General features: G+C 39.7%; 2 protein-coding genes across 4 annotated transcripts in view; both read left to right on the top strand.

Annotated features, from left to right (window-relative positions):
* The window catches only part of otud5a (OTU deubiquitinase 5a), a 38,683-nt gene extending 31,988 nt beyond the window's left edge, over window positions 1-6,695 (top strand). For 2 of the 3 annotated variants that reach the window (XM_083554966.1, XM_083554967.1), the window contains exons 6-9: window positions 3,453-3,638; window positions 4,217-4,424; window positions 4,879-4,995; window positions 6,090-6,695. In XM_083554966.1, the coding sequence (XP_083411092.1) occupies window positions 3,453-3,638; window positions 4,217-4,424; window positions 4,879-4,995; window positions 6,090-6,211 (633 nt within the window). In that variant the 3' untranslated portion in view covers window positions 6,212-6,695. The remainder of the gene's footprint in view (window positions 1-3,452; window positions 3,639-4,216; window positions 4,425-4,878; window positions 4,996-6,089) is intronic. The other variant, XM_083554968.1, reaches the window with a different exon arrangement.
* A 1,348-nt stretch (window positions 6,696-8,043) lies between these two features.
* Window positions 8,044-11,341, top strand: pim2 (Pim-2 proto-oncogene, serine/threonine kinase). Its single transcript, XM_083555059.1, has 7 exons — window positions 8,044-8,366; window positions 8,605-8,711; window positions 8,887-8,937; window positions 9,381-9,586; window positions 9,678-9,847; window positions 9,961-10,137; window positions 10,239-11,341. The coding sequence occupies exons 1-7, from the start codon at window positions 8,303-8,305 to the stop codon at window positions 10,388-10,390; spliced, it is 927 nt and encodes a 308-aa protein (XP_083411185.1). The 5' UTR covers window positions 8,044-8,302; the 3' UTR covers window positions 10,391-11,341.
* The last annotated feature ends 2,043 nt before the right edge of the window (window positions 11,342-13,384 follow it).

Below are 13,384 nucleotides of genomic sequence, written 5' to 3'. Positions count from 1 at the left end.
GTATAGTAGGGTAGGGTACAATATAGTATAGTAGGGTAGAGTATAGTAGGGTAGGGTACAATGTAGTATAGTAGGGTAGGGTATAATGTAGTATAGTAGGGTAGAGTAGGGTAGGGTACAATATAGTATAGTAGGGTAGAGTATAGTAGGGTAGGGTACAATGTGGTAAAGTAGGGTATAGTATAGTAGGGTATAATGTAGTATAGTATGGTAGGGTATAATAGGGTACAATGTAGTATAGTATGGTAGGGTATAATAGGGTACAAAGTAGTATGGTAGGGTAGGGTTTAATGTAGTATAGTAGGGTAGAGTATATTATAGTAGGGTTAGGGTATAATGTAGTATATTAGGGTAGGGTATAATAGGGTACAATGTAGTATAGTAGGGTAGAGTAGAGTATAGTAGGGTATAATGTAGTATATTAGGGTAGGGTATAATGTAGTATAGTAGGGTATAATGTAGTATAGTATGGTAGAGTATAGTGTAGTAGGGTAGGGTATAATAGGGTACAATGTAGTATAGTATGGTACCGTATAATAGGGTACAATGTAGTATAGTAGGGTAGGGTTTAATGTAGTATAGTAAGGTAGGGTATAAAGTAGTATAGTAGGGTAGAGTATAGTATAGTAGGGTTAGGGTATAATGTAGTATATTAGGGTAAGGGTATAATAGGGTACAATGTAGTATAGTAGGGTAGAGTATAGTAGGGTAGGGTATAATGTAGTATATTAGGGTAGGGTATAATGTAGTATAGTAGGGTATAGTAGGGTATAATAGGGTACAATGTAGTATAGTAGGGTAGAGTATAGTATAGTAGGGTATAATGTAGTATATTAGGGTAGGGTATAATGTAGTATAGTAGGGTATAATGTAGTATAGTATGGTAGAGTTAGTGTAGTAGGGTAGGGTATAATAGGGTACAATGTAGTATAGTATGGTACCGTATAATAGGGTACAATGTAGTATAGTAGGGTAGGGTATAAAGTAGTATAGTAGGGTAGAGTATAGTATAGTAGGGTTAGGGTATAATGTAGTATATTAGGGTAAGGGTATAATAGGGTACAATGTAGTATAGTAGGGTAGAGTATAGTATAGTAGGGTAGGGTATAATGTAGTATAGTAGGGTAGGGTATAATGTAGTATATTAGGGTAGGGTATAATAGGGTACAATGTAGTATAGTAGGGTAGAGTATAGTATAGTAGGGTATAATGTAGTATATTAGGGTAGAGTATATTATAGTAGGGTTAGGGTATAATGTAGTATATTAGGGTAGGGTATAATAGGGTACAATGTAGTATAGTAGGGTAGAGTATAGTATAGTAGGGTATAATGTAGTATATTAGGGTAGGGTATAATGTAGTATAGTAGGGTATAATGTAGTATAGTATGGTAGAGTATAGTGTAGTAGGGTAGGGTATAATAGGGTACAATGTAGTATAGTATGGTACCGTATAATAGGGTACAATGTAGTATAGTAGGGTAGGGTTTAATGTAGTATAGTAAGGTAGGGTATAAAGTAGTATAGTAGGGTAGAGTATAGTATAGTAGGGTTAGGGTATAATGTAGTATATTAGGGTAGGGTATAATAGGGTACAATGTAGTATAGTAGGGTAGAGTATAGTATAGTAGGGTAGGGTATAATGTAGTATATTAGGGTAGGGTATAATGTAGTATAGTAGGGTATAGTAGGGTAGGGTATAATGTAGTATATTAGGGTAGGGTGTAATGTAGTATAGTAGGGTATAGTATAGTAGGGTATAATGTAGTATATTAGGGTAGGGTATAATAGGGTACAATGTAGTATAGTAGGGTAGAGTATAGTATAGTAGGGTAGGGTATAATGTAGTATATTAGGGTAGGGTATAATGTAGTATAGTAGGGTATAGTAGGGTAGGGTATAATGTAGTATATTAGGGTAGGGTGTAATGTAGTATAGTAGGGTATAGTATAGTAGGGTATAATGTAGTATAGTATGGTAGAGTATAGTGTAGTAGGGTAGGGTATAATAGGGTACAATGTAGTATAGTATGGTAGGGTATAATAGGGTACAATGTAGTATAGTAGGGTAGGGTTTAATGTAGTATAGTACAGTAGGGTATAAAGTAGTATAGTAGGGTAGAGTATATTATAGTAGGGTTAGGGTATAATGTAGTATATTAGGGTAGGGTATAATAGGGTACAATGTAGTATAGTAGGGTAGAGTATAGTATAGTAGGGTAGGGTATAATGTAGTATAGTAGGGTAGGGTATAATGGAGTATAGTAGGGTATTGTAGGGTATAATGTAGTATAGTATGGTAGAGTATAGTGTAGTAGGGTAGGGTATAATAGGGTACAATGTAGTATAGTAGGGTGGAGTATAGTGTAGTAGGGTTTAATGTAGTATAGTACGGTAGGGTATAAAGTAGTATAGTAGGGTAGAGTATAGTATAGTAGGGTTAGGGTATAATGTAGTATATTAGAGTAGGGTATAATATGGTACAATGTAGTATAGTAGGGTAGAGTATAGTATAGTAGGGTAGGGTAGGGTATAATGTAGTATATTAGGGTAGGGTATAATGGAGTATAGTAGGGTATAGTATAGTAGGGTATAATGTAGTATATTTGGGTAGGGTATAATGTAGTATAGTAGGGTATAGTATAGTAGGGTATAGTGGGGTATAGTATAGTAGGGTATAATGTAGTATAGTAGGGTATAGTATAGTAGGGTATAATGTAGTATAGTGGTGTATGGTATAGTAGGATATAATGTAGTATAGTAGGGTAGGGTATAGCATAGTCAAAAAGATTTTGTCATTTTAACCATATATAACTGATGCACTATATATACACAATGAAATAAGAGAACTTCTCTCCAGAACCCTGGTGCTACATAAAACTACATAGAGATACAGTGCAAACAGACAATACAACCCAATGCAGGACGGATACACAAAATGCTGCTGACAGTATACTTTCTGTATAATGTTATACAGTGTAATGTGCGTAGTCGCAGTATAGTATAGCCACACTGTGGGAATGTGTAGTAGGGTATAGTGTATTATAGTGTAGTTGGGAATAGAACAGGGGCAGGGTAATAATAAGTGGTGGTGTGCTCTAATGTAGTAGGGTATTGTATTCTATAGTAGAGTGTAATACAGTGGGGTATAGTATTAACCTGTAATAACAGTTCATTCACAGACATTGTAGTGCATTTGCTCCAAATAAACAATAAAGGAAAGCATGAGATGATTGAGAGACTGATGTTTTTTGTGAGATGTTTGCGTCGTCTCCAGTGTCGGTGCTTTGTAACATTGTAGAGTTAAAGGGAAAGTGAAGGGCAGTTTATTGCCGTTATCACGTAACTGATACCACGAGCTGGTTTTATACGTTCCACTACATTAAAACGGATAAAAAACCACTAGCGGTACATTCTCACTTTAATGGTTTTTGCTTTGTCTCCTTCTGGACAGTACGCAGACCAGTCTCTGATGAAGAACGCTATCAAGACATCAGAGGAGTCGTGGATCGAGCAGCAGATGTTGGAGGATAAAAAGAGAGCCACTGATTGGGAGGCGACCAATGAAGCAATCGAGGAGCAGGTGGCCCGTGAGTCGTACCTGCAGTGGCTCCGGGATCAGGAGAAACAGGCACGGCAGGTGAGCCTCTGGCCATCCTCAAAATAAACACATTCCAGTCAAGCAAAATCTTTTTGGAATGTGGAATCAGGACAGGTCACGCAACGAGCCTCTGGCCGTCTTTCCAGCCACATTCTGCTCTCTTATAACACAAAAAATATTTCAGTTTCTTTTTTAACACTTTGTAACGCGAGCAGTCGAGTGTTTTCGGCTTTTCGTAACACTGCCTGCCGTTTCACATAAGACCACTGTTTTCAGAGAAGTGTACAGAGTTCGTCGCATGCTTCGTGCAGACATCACAGGTGGTTTTCAAGTCTGTGTTTTCTCACTTTAGCTGCTGGTGAGCTGTCTGGTTTCAAAGAAACGCTGTGTCTTTTATATAACTGGTTGTAAAATCGAAAGTCCGAAAATGTGTTAAAAAAAATGAATGAAATTTTTGACTTTTTTTATTTAAAATATTTTTTTTTTTGCGCCTTCAAAGCGATAGATACGTTTATTGGGTGGCTGGAAGTATCATGTCTGATTTTCGTTTTTTCGCTATTTAAATAAACAGCAAGGTTTTTTTTTGTAAAGCTCCTGTCTCTTGTCTCCTGTCTCAGCCACGTAAGGCCAGCGCCACGTGCAGCTCCGCCACTGCCGCAGCCTCCAGCGGATTGGAGGAATGGAGCGCAAGGTCCCCACGACACCGGAGCTCTGCCTCTTCCCCTGAGAACCCGGACCCGGCCCACTCGGACCCGGCACCCAAGCCTCCCTCCCCGGCCGGAGCGGCTCTCGCGCTTTCCAAACCCCCCTCGCCGTGCGCTCCTGGTATGCCACGCTCCATTACACCACCTCCACACACACACACACACACACACACACACACACACAGTTCTACTGCAGCCCGTGCGGATCCATTTGCACACTGCTCCATGTGTTCTTCACTCAGTGTACCGTACAGGCAGTTTCACGTGAATGTTTTTCTGTCTGAAACACACTGACGTGTCTCTTGACGCATTATGTAAACCGTGTAAAGTTTGTCCCAAAGGTACACTGAGTGAAGAACTGGTTATTTGTTGTGCAAAACAGATGTAAATGCTTATAAGTAGGGTTTCCCAGTTCTGGAGTGTATCCCAAGTGTTTTCCAGTGTTTTACCTGCGTAGGTAACAAACCAGGCCCTTTGAGGTCAGGGGGATGTAAAATGTTCCCAGGAATTGCAACAGGTGTGTGTGTGTGTGCGTGTGTGTGTGTGATGTGATGTGTATTGTATGGATTGTGCAGGTCCCAGTAACCAAGCCTGTGTTGGAGCAGACAGACCCACCTCATCATCCCTGGTGTCTCTGTACCCCGCTTTGGGCTACCGCGCAATCATGCAGGACATGTCACCAACGGCTTTTGGTAAAATAATAATAATCTATATATAATAATAATAAATTACGATGGGGGGGGTGGTGTTTATATGCTACAATTCAATTTAGTGTTGTCTGTTTGTATAGCGCTTTTAACAATGGACATTGTCCCAGAGCAGCGTTACAGAGATAAATAGGTTCTAAAATATAAATGTATTTGATCTATAAGTCTTATCGCTTATCAGTTCATCTCTAATGAGCGTGTTATTGGCGACAGCGGCATGGAAGGTCTCTTCCTGAGATTATAAGAGGAAGAAACCTTAAGAGGAACTAGAATCATCTGGGTGACACCAAATGTCCTTTCATTACTGTTCCATCATTGTTGGAACAGTGTGCAGGTTTCCATCTTGATAATAGAGTTAATTACGTTTGGTTTGTTTTGGTTTGGTTTATTGCTTGATGGAGGTTCATGCTTCATGGTCTCGTCTCGATATTCAAGATTCAAAGCTGTAATTAATGCATGATTAAGTTGCTTGATGTGACAGAAGCAACTGGAATGAAAATGCAGAAGACATCGAATCCCCCCCCCCCCTTTTCCCCCATTTTATCCAAGGGCCTCATTTGCATACAGGAGCCTGATTGGATTGTACGTTTTATGACACAATAACACGCCTGTCTTATGTTCTATATTATTGGGATTTTCTGAAGAGATAATTTTTTTTCTTTTTCAAGAACGAACGAAACTGCAGCAGGGATTATTTTCACACTTTAATCAGCCTGGGAACTCGAATGAACTTCCCTCAGAGAGTAGAGTAATTGTTTTGAAGTTCCGTCGTGGGTTTTTTTATTTATTTTTTATATAGGTACAGGCAGGTGGGCGTGTGTGGGCGGAAAAAGCGAAATGGTGCGACAAGGAAGATGATTAATGATAACAAACTTTACCTCGTATGAACCTGTTTTCTAACTTCGTTCGACTCTGGATGTTAGCAGGAAACTACACAGAAGCTAGCTAATACCGGAAATAATGGTTGGTGTGTGGGGTGACTGTGAAACCACAGTCATCGAGTCTTTTCATTTTTTTTTTTTTCGCTATTGCAGTCCGTTCTTCATTTATGGTCAATTTTTTCTTTTATTCTGTGAAAGGTCTGACAGATTGGGAGGACGACGAGATTTTGGCCTCGGTTTTGGCCGTATCACAACAAGAGTACCTCGACAGTATGAAGAAGAACGCCATGCATAGAGAACCATCTCCAGACAGCAGTTGATAAAGGCACGGAGGCGCAGCGAAGCTCTCTCGCCGGTACGGGGAGAAGGCGTAAAAAAAAAACAACAACCGGGGATCAATCAAACATCATCCTGTCCTTCATCCTCATAGAAAATCCCATTACCCTTCTTACTCTTTCCTTCATATCCTGATCACTATCATCTATCAGTAATAATGACCGTCACTGTAAGACCTCGACCGCCCCACCCCACCCCACCCCACCCCACCACCATTACTTTGCTTTCTTTTGCCACTAATGCCAAGATTGGACTTCTTTATTAGGTGCATGTTTAAAAACCAACATAACTGATCTCAGAAAAAAAGAAAAAAAAGCAAGGAAAAAAAAAATCTATAAAAAATGTCACACTTTATCATCTTAATACCTGATTAATATAAGCTTGTTGTATTTTATTTTCTTGTTTGGAATGGAAAAAAAAAAAAGCTCTTTTTTTCTTGGAATAAAAAAGGAGAAGTTTCTGAAGAAATTGGTCTTATCTTTGTGGTGTCATTTATCTCACTTTCTCTCCCTCTCTCTCTTTTTTTTTTTTTCTTTTTACTCTTGTGCATAGGGAGGGATCTTTTGCATGCTGCATGCATGTATTTTTGATCTGTAAATTAATGTGTGAAATAAGTACCAAGCAGGTAAAATAACAGGTGCATGTGCAGTAGGTCACTTGGCACAGGATCAGCAGGTTTATATATACAAACTCCAGAGATCTCAAGAGCAAACAGACTCATCACAGATGCTGTTTTATGTCGTGCTTGTGTGTATACGTGTTTTAAAGATGTATATGAAAGCAGGAGTGTTTTTTTGGATGTCAGATGTCAAGTTGGTTGTTATCAGCATGCACTATTGCAAAAAGGCTTCTCATGGCTTCTTGGAGTGAAGTGTTCCTTGTTTTTTCAGGGCTTCTCATTGCAATTCAGAAGGTTTTATTGAGGCTTCTTAAGATGATTTTTACAGGGCTTTTTAAAGGCTTCATGTTTTCTTCTGGAGGTGCTTGAGATGCTTTTTTTCAAGGCTTCTCAGAGCTGTTCAGGATCTCTTTAGATGGCTTTCATGGGGTCTTCTTGAGATATTTTTCACTGGGCTTTTTAAGGCTTTTCAGGGTTTCTTGTGTGGTTTCCTCATGGTTTTTTATGACTTTTTGAGTTGTTGTTCTCATGGCTTCATGAGATGGCTTTCTCAGGGCTTTTCAGGAACCTTCAGGACCTCTGATGGCTTCTTGAGAGGGCTTACCTTTTGCAGAGAAGTTTTTTTAAATGTGAATATGCCATCATATGGGATTTACTGAGCACTGAATAATTCTGCACACGAGTAGCACTTTATCCACACTCATTTATTTTAATTTTTATTTTTCACTTTAAAAACTTTTTTTTTTTTTAAAGCACAATTATATTTTATTTTTATTTTTATATATATATATATATATATATATATATATATATATATATATATATATATATATATATATATATATATATATATATATATATATATGTGTGTGAAAAAAAAAGTGTTTTTTGATTGTTTTGTTTTGTTTTTTGGCGCGCGCGCCACAACGACATCCAAATACAAACACGGCCATGCACACTACCGAACTGCGAAGTGCGTATGAATAGTGCGCACGGCTCTCCCGCGCCCTAACGGAGCCTACTACTCATGCGCACTTGGTAGTGCGGAAGAAATTAGTACTTGACGCGTCGGCGCGTAAACCACGGCCACGCCCCCCACCCCCACCCCCACCCTCTCTCTCTGGGACGTTGGTGGATTCTGAGAAAAAGAAAAGAAAAAAACCGCCTCATTAATATTCATACTGTTGAAAAGTAATCCCGGCTTCTGATTGGTGCTTGTGACGGAAACTCGAACGTCATTGGTCGCATCGTTTCGAGTAGGCATGGCTACAAACATAAACACAGACGTCCAGCGCCTGAGGTACTCATACGGTGTAGTGAGTGGAAGACGAAGAGTAGCTTCGGAGCTTTTTCTCTTAGAAAAGTATGGAGATTCAGTGCTGAGGGCTTTAGTCGTGGATCCTTCTGACCTCGCGCACTTTTGTGGATATTTTGGTTGGTGATTTTCCTCGTAAAAATGTTGGACAAACGCGGAGTTGATTCGCGCCGAGACTCGAAAGAAGAGCTGAGGGGAAAACCTGGTAAGAATAAGAGCTTTATTTAATGATTTTTATTATTATTAATAAAACTTTATATCATTATTATTATTTTTGTGAAGTGTTTTGTGTAATTAATATTGTTTGAAATGAAAACTAGCTGATGAAAAACGCGGTTTATTGGTCGTCCGTTAGCTGAAGTTTTAACATTGTTTTAAATAATAATTATATCATAATAAATATATTTATTTAATATTATTAAATATATTTTTCCCCGCTTTAGTTCCAGGTAAAGAGTGTTTCGAGAAGCAGTATAAATTAGGACCCCTCCTGGGAAGCGGTGGATTCGGCTCGGTTTTCTCCGGACAGCGGATCTCCGACGGATTACAGGTTATTTATGATTTTATTTTTAAGAATTTTCTAAAAAAATATATATATATAAACACTTCAAATGATATTTTGGTTATATAATAAAGAGCAACACAATCTTCACATGCGACTCGAATTGAAAGTATGTCTTTTGAGTTTTCATTTAAATACTAAATTGATGTGTTTTACATTTCAGGTGGCTATTAAACAGGTGTGCCATGACCGAGTGCAGCAGTGGGCATCACTGGTGAGTTTAAACACTTTATTTTAGATAGATATAATAATCATAATAATAATAATAATAATAATAATAAACAACTCTACGCACTTTACTCTGTTTGAACGCGTCGGTGTCTGTGCGCCCCCTGGTGGTCGCATCGTGATGTGCTGTAGTGACGTGTAGTGGGATTTTTCTTTGAAAACACTCCATGGAGGAAGTGAAAGTATTTTCCCCTCATTGCTGCAAAAATAAAACGGAATGAGGTTGGACAGGAAGTGTTAGATCACACAGGCACCTCGTGTTATTTCTGTTTTTGTTTTTCTTACATGACCGGTGATTTTTGTCACGACTCAAGCCGACAAACTTCCAAAAATGGAGTTGCTGTTATTATTATTATTATTAGCGACTATTTGTTACTGATGGCTTCATTTCGATGTTATCCTCATGTCTTCTATGTTTGTGTGTTACAGCCCGGTGAATCGAACCCAATCCCGATGGAAGTGGCGCTGCTGCTGCGGCTCGGGGGTTCGGCCCACCCAGGGATCATCCGCATGCTCGACTGGTTCGAGGTGCCCGGTCAGGGGTTCTTTATCGTGTTCGAGAAACCCCAGCCGTGCCAGGACCTGTTCGACCTAATCACCGATCGCGGCGCCATGGAGGAATCGATCGCACGAAGGTACAGCCAAAAGATAAATAAAAATCAATTGCGGGGGGATGCTTTTTGTTCATTGTTTGTGACACTGAAGACACGTTGGTTCTTCACACAGGTTCTTGAAGCAGGTGATTCAAGCGGTTCAGTTCTGCCACTCCAAGGGGGTCGTCCATCGAGACATCAAAGACGAGAACATCCTCGTGGACACCCGTACCGGAGATGTCAAGATCATCGACTTTGGCTCGGGAGCTCTGCTGAAGGACACGGCGTACACGGATTTCGAAGGTGAGACAGGCGGAGAACTTGCACGCAGACAGAAATCAGGAACCGAGCTCCTTAAACCACCGTCGTACCGTCCCGGTGTTTTTCTAACGTCGCGTTGGTTTTCTTTTTGTCAGGAACCAGAGTTTACAGCCCACCCGAGTGGATCCTGCATCAGCGCTACGAAGCGCTTCCACTCACCGTCTGGTCTCTGGGGGTCCTTCTTTTCGACATGGTGTGTGGAGACATTCCTTTTGAAAGAGACCAAGACATCGTCCGGGCCACGCCCAGTTTCACCAAACGCGTCTCTAATGGTGAGTTCCTGCGTGTCCTGTATTTTTCTCGTAGAGTCACGAAATCTGCACGGAAAATCTTGAAATGAAACGTTTTTTTTTTTTTTTCTTTTTCTTTCCAGAATGCCAGTCTCTGATTCGCTGGTGCCTCTCCTACCGCTCCGAAGAGCGTCCCAGCTTAGAGCAGATCCTGGTCCATCCCTGGATGATGGAGAGCAGTCTGGAAGACCTCGCGGACCTGCAGGACGAAAGCAACATCAAGCTGAGCCTGTAATCTCTCAAACACTGATCCGATTCGAGACGTCCGTCTGATTATACACTGGATTTTACGGAAAAGTTCTCCGGCATCGCGTCGTCCTGTCTACACACCAGCGGTGCTTCAATCGGCTTATTTATTTTCCTATTTATTAACTCAGACGCATCGTCCGTATTTATGTTCCCCGGATTCAACGTTCCAGGACTTTTCTTTTCTTTTGAAGGACTTCTGGATATTAATGACTAAGTAAACGCCTGGTTCTACAGGCCCCATGTGTATGATATTATTATTCTGATTATTATTCCCTCGTTTTATGGGGAGGACGGCCTTCGTGTCGAAGTCATGCTGAGGACGTGACTGTTTTTAAACCAGGAAACTTTCCTGCAAAATCCTGTTTGGGTTTTAAAAAAACACCACCGTTTCCAACAATTCCTTCTGGGAATTCTTGTTTTGTTTGTTTTTTTTTTTCTTTCACCAGCGTGCCTTTTTTTTTTTTTTTTTTACTTTCGATATCTGAGTGTCATCCCGTGCTTCATAGTCACAACAACGTCTAAAGAATGTAAGCAGCCAGACAAATGGTGCTGAAATGGTCATGTGACCTGTTTCACGTGTTCCTGATTGTGTGTTTTGTTTACTTTGAAAGAAAAAAAAAAATCATTCTTGGTAAAGCCAAAGAGATCTAATAGCACTATTTTTTTATTTTTTATTTTTGAATAAAGTGAATTGGGACCTTTTTCAAGGCAAATAACTGAATGTATTAATTTTTGACTTTTTTTTTTTTTTTTTTTTGATAATTTATATATATTTTCCCGGATGTAAAGTGAAATGGTGTGTTTTTATTGAACGTTAAAATCCTTGCTGGTTTGTTCAGGTTTTGCACAGATTTTTGTCTGTAAATACTTGTGTATTGACATTTTTGAAATGTTGTGCCAAAAGTCACATGACCTTTTATTTAAAGTTAAATTAAAATATATATATAGATATATTTCCTCTCTGTCTGTGTGTCATATTTGATTAACCAAAAAAAAAAATATTGTAAGCATTCATTTAAAACAATCCATGTAGGAGGTCACTTCATGCTCACGTGTTTTGTAGTTCTATGGAAAGGGAAATTAAATGCACATCCACTCTGGCGCCCCCTACTGGGAGAAACCGGAAGAACAAGAAGAAGAAATGCACCTTCAAAGTCCACCTTATAGTCTCCAATCTCTTTCAGGTTGCACCTCTGGTCTATTCTATTACCCCGTCATAAACATTATAACAGACCGTGTTACAAACAAGTTCACGGGACGGCGGATTCATTCTCAGCAATTGGAGAACTGCAAGACTCACCTGGACTCGCCTCGGCGGAGGAGTTAGCAGAGAGTTTGCAGGCCCGTGTTTTGGCTCTTGAAAGTCCAGCTGCATTACTCACTGATCACGTAGAAGATCATGTTAGTTCTCACTCTCCAGTGTTTGTGTTGTTTAAAGACTATAATCACACTCCTGATGTCACCCAAATGAGGATGAGGTTCCACTTTTGAGTCTGGTTCCTCTCAAGGTTTCTTCCTAATAACATCTAAAGGAGTTTTTCCTTCACCACAGTCTCCATGGCTGCTCATCAGGAATAAACACACATCGTTCACCTTCACTGTTAAATTCTGTAAAGCTGCTTTGAGACAATGTCTGTTGTAAAAAGCGCTATAGAAATAAACTTGACTTGATTTGATGATTTAGAGAACAGAGGACGGCGCAAAAATGTTTGGATTCTCGGCCTACTGGAGGAAGCAGAAGGTTCTAACACGGTGTCATTCCTCAAAAAAATGGATCCCGGAGTTTCTTCATTTGCAGACTGAAGGTGACCTCAAGACTGAAAGGACTCAGCGCATACTATCTTCCAGACCAGGTGTCATGGAGAGACCCGGAGTGTTGGTGGTGCGCATGCATAACTTCTTGATGTAGGTAGAAAGTGGTTTATGGATGGAAATCTGCGGTTTGAGAACAGTAAGGTTACAACAGCGCTTGCAGGAGATCGGATCTGGGTTGGGAACATCACCATGGTTCTGTGCACACCTGCAGCGGTCTTACAGTTCATTACTCAGAAGGAGGACCTGTAGGACCTGCTGAAATGACCGTTCTCCTCCGGTCAGCTCCGTCTCTGGTGTTGTTCAAACTACGCCTGGATTAGCGCCGAATTAGAGACTCGTTTACTTCTGGAGTGAGTTGTGTTTGAAAGTGTTCTGTTCAGGATTTTCTGAACGGAAAGGACGATTCTTTGGGACTTGAGTTCCCTTTATGATATAGTGTATGTTGTTTTCTTTGCACATCAGGGCAACATCTGCAAAATAAAGGTGGATGTAAATTTGGGTCATTTACTGCAGATGCTGAAAGCAGCTGGAACTGACTCATAATAATAACCTTTCCCGCTAGAGGGCGCATTCAGTCTGATGCTTAATTTACAGTCTAATCATTTCCATGTATCCTTCAGTCTTACCAGTTAAAGAGTCAAATCATTTTAGTCCAATTTTCTCTGTTTAGAGTCCAATCATTTCCCTGCGTCCATCCGTTTTGATCTAAAGTCCAATCGTTTCAATTTAGAGTTCGATCATTTTGTTCGATCATCTTCATGATCATCCCCTTAATCATTTTCATGAGTCCAGTCTTTATGATCTTAAGTACAGTCAATTCAATTTAGAGTCCAATCATTTTGTCTTTAAGTCCAATCTTTTTGGTTAAGAGTCCAATCATGAATGATCGACTGTGTGCAAAACATGAATGAAACCATCAGAATGGGAAGCAGTGCTTCCACCTAGTGTTCATAACCCAGGAGATAAAACATCTTGTGAGTGTCTGGAGAACAAGTTTCCCTGAACAAGAGTCAAATAATTTAGTGATTTAGAGACACGGAACCAGAACCAAAACATGCAGTAATAATAAAAAATATAATTAAATAAATAAATAAAAAAAAACAAAGGGGAAAATCTGTATTAAATCATAAACATAAAAAAAAAAAAAACATACCTGACATAAAAA

The sequence above is a fragment of the Silurus aristotelis genome (genome assembly GCF_946808225.1).
Source record: "Silurus aristotelis genome assembly, chromosome: 11".
Lineage (NCBI taxonomy): Eukaryota > Metazoa > Chordata > Actinopteri > Siluriformes > Siluridae > Silurus > Silurus aristotelis.
The sequence above is the reverse complement of the archived record's forward strand: the minus strand, read 5'-3'. Positions and strand labels throughout refer to the sequence as shown.

Coding starts and splice junctions, on each gene's coding strand:
- pim2 (XM_083555059.1), top strand. CDS start 8,303: ATGTTGGACAAACGCGGAGTTGATTCGCGCCGAGACTCGAAAGAAGAG. Junction 8,938..9,380: donor TGCAGCAGTGGGCATCACTG/GTGAGTTTAAAC, acceptor TGTGTGTTACAG/CCCGGTGAATCGAACCCAAT. Junction 9,848..9,960: donor GGCGTACACGGATTTCGAAG/GTGAGACAGGCG, acceptor TCTTTTTGTCAG/GAACCAGAGTTTACAGCCCA.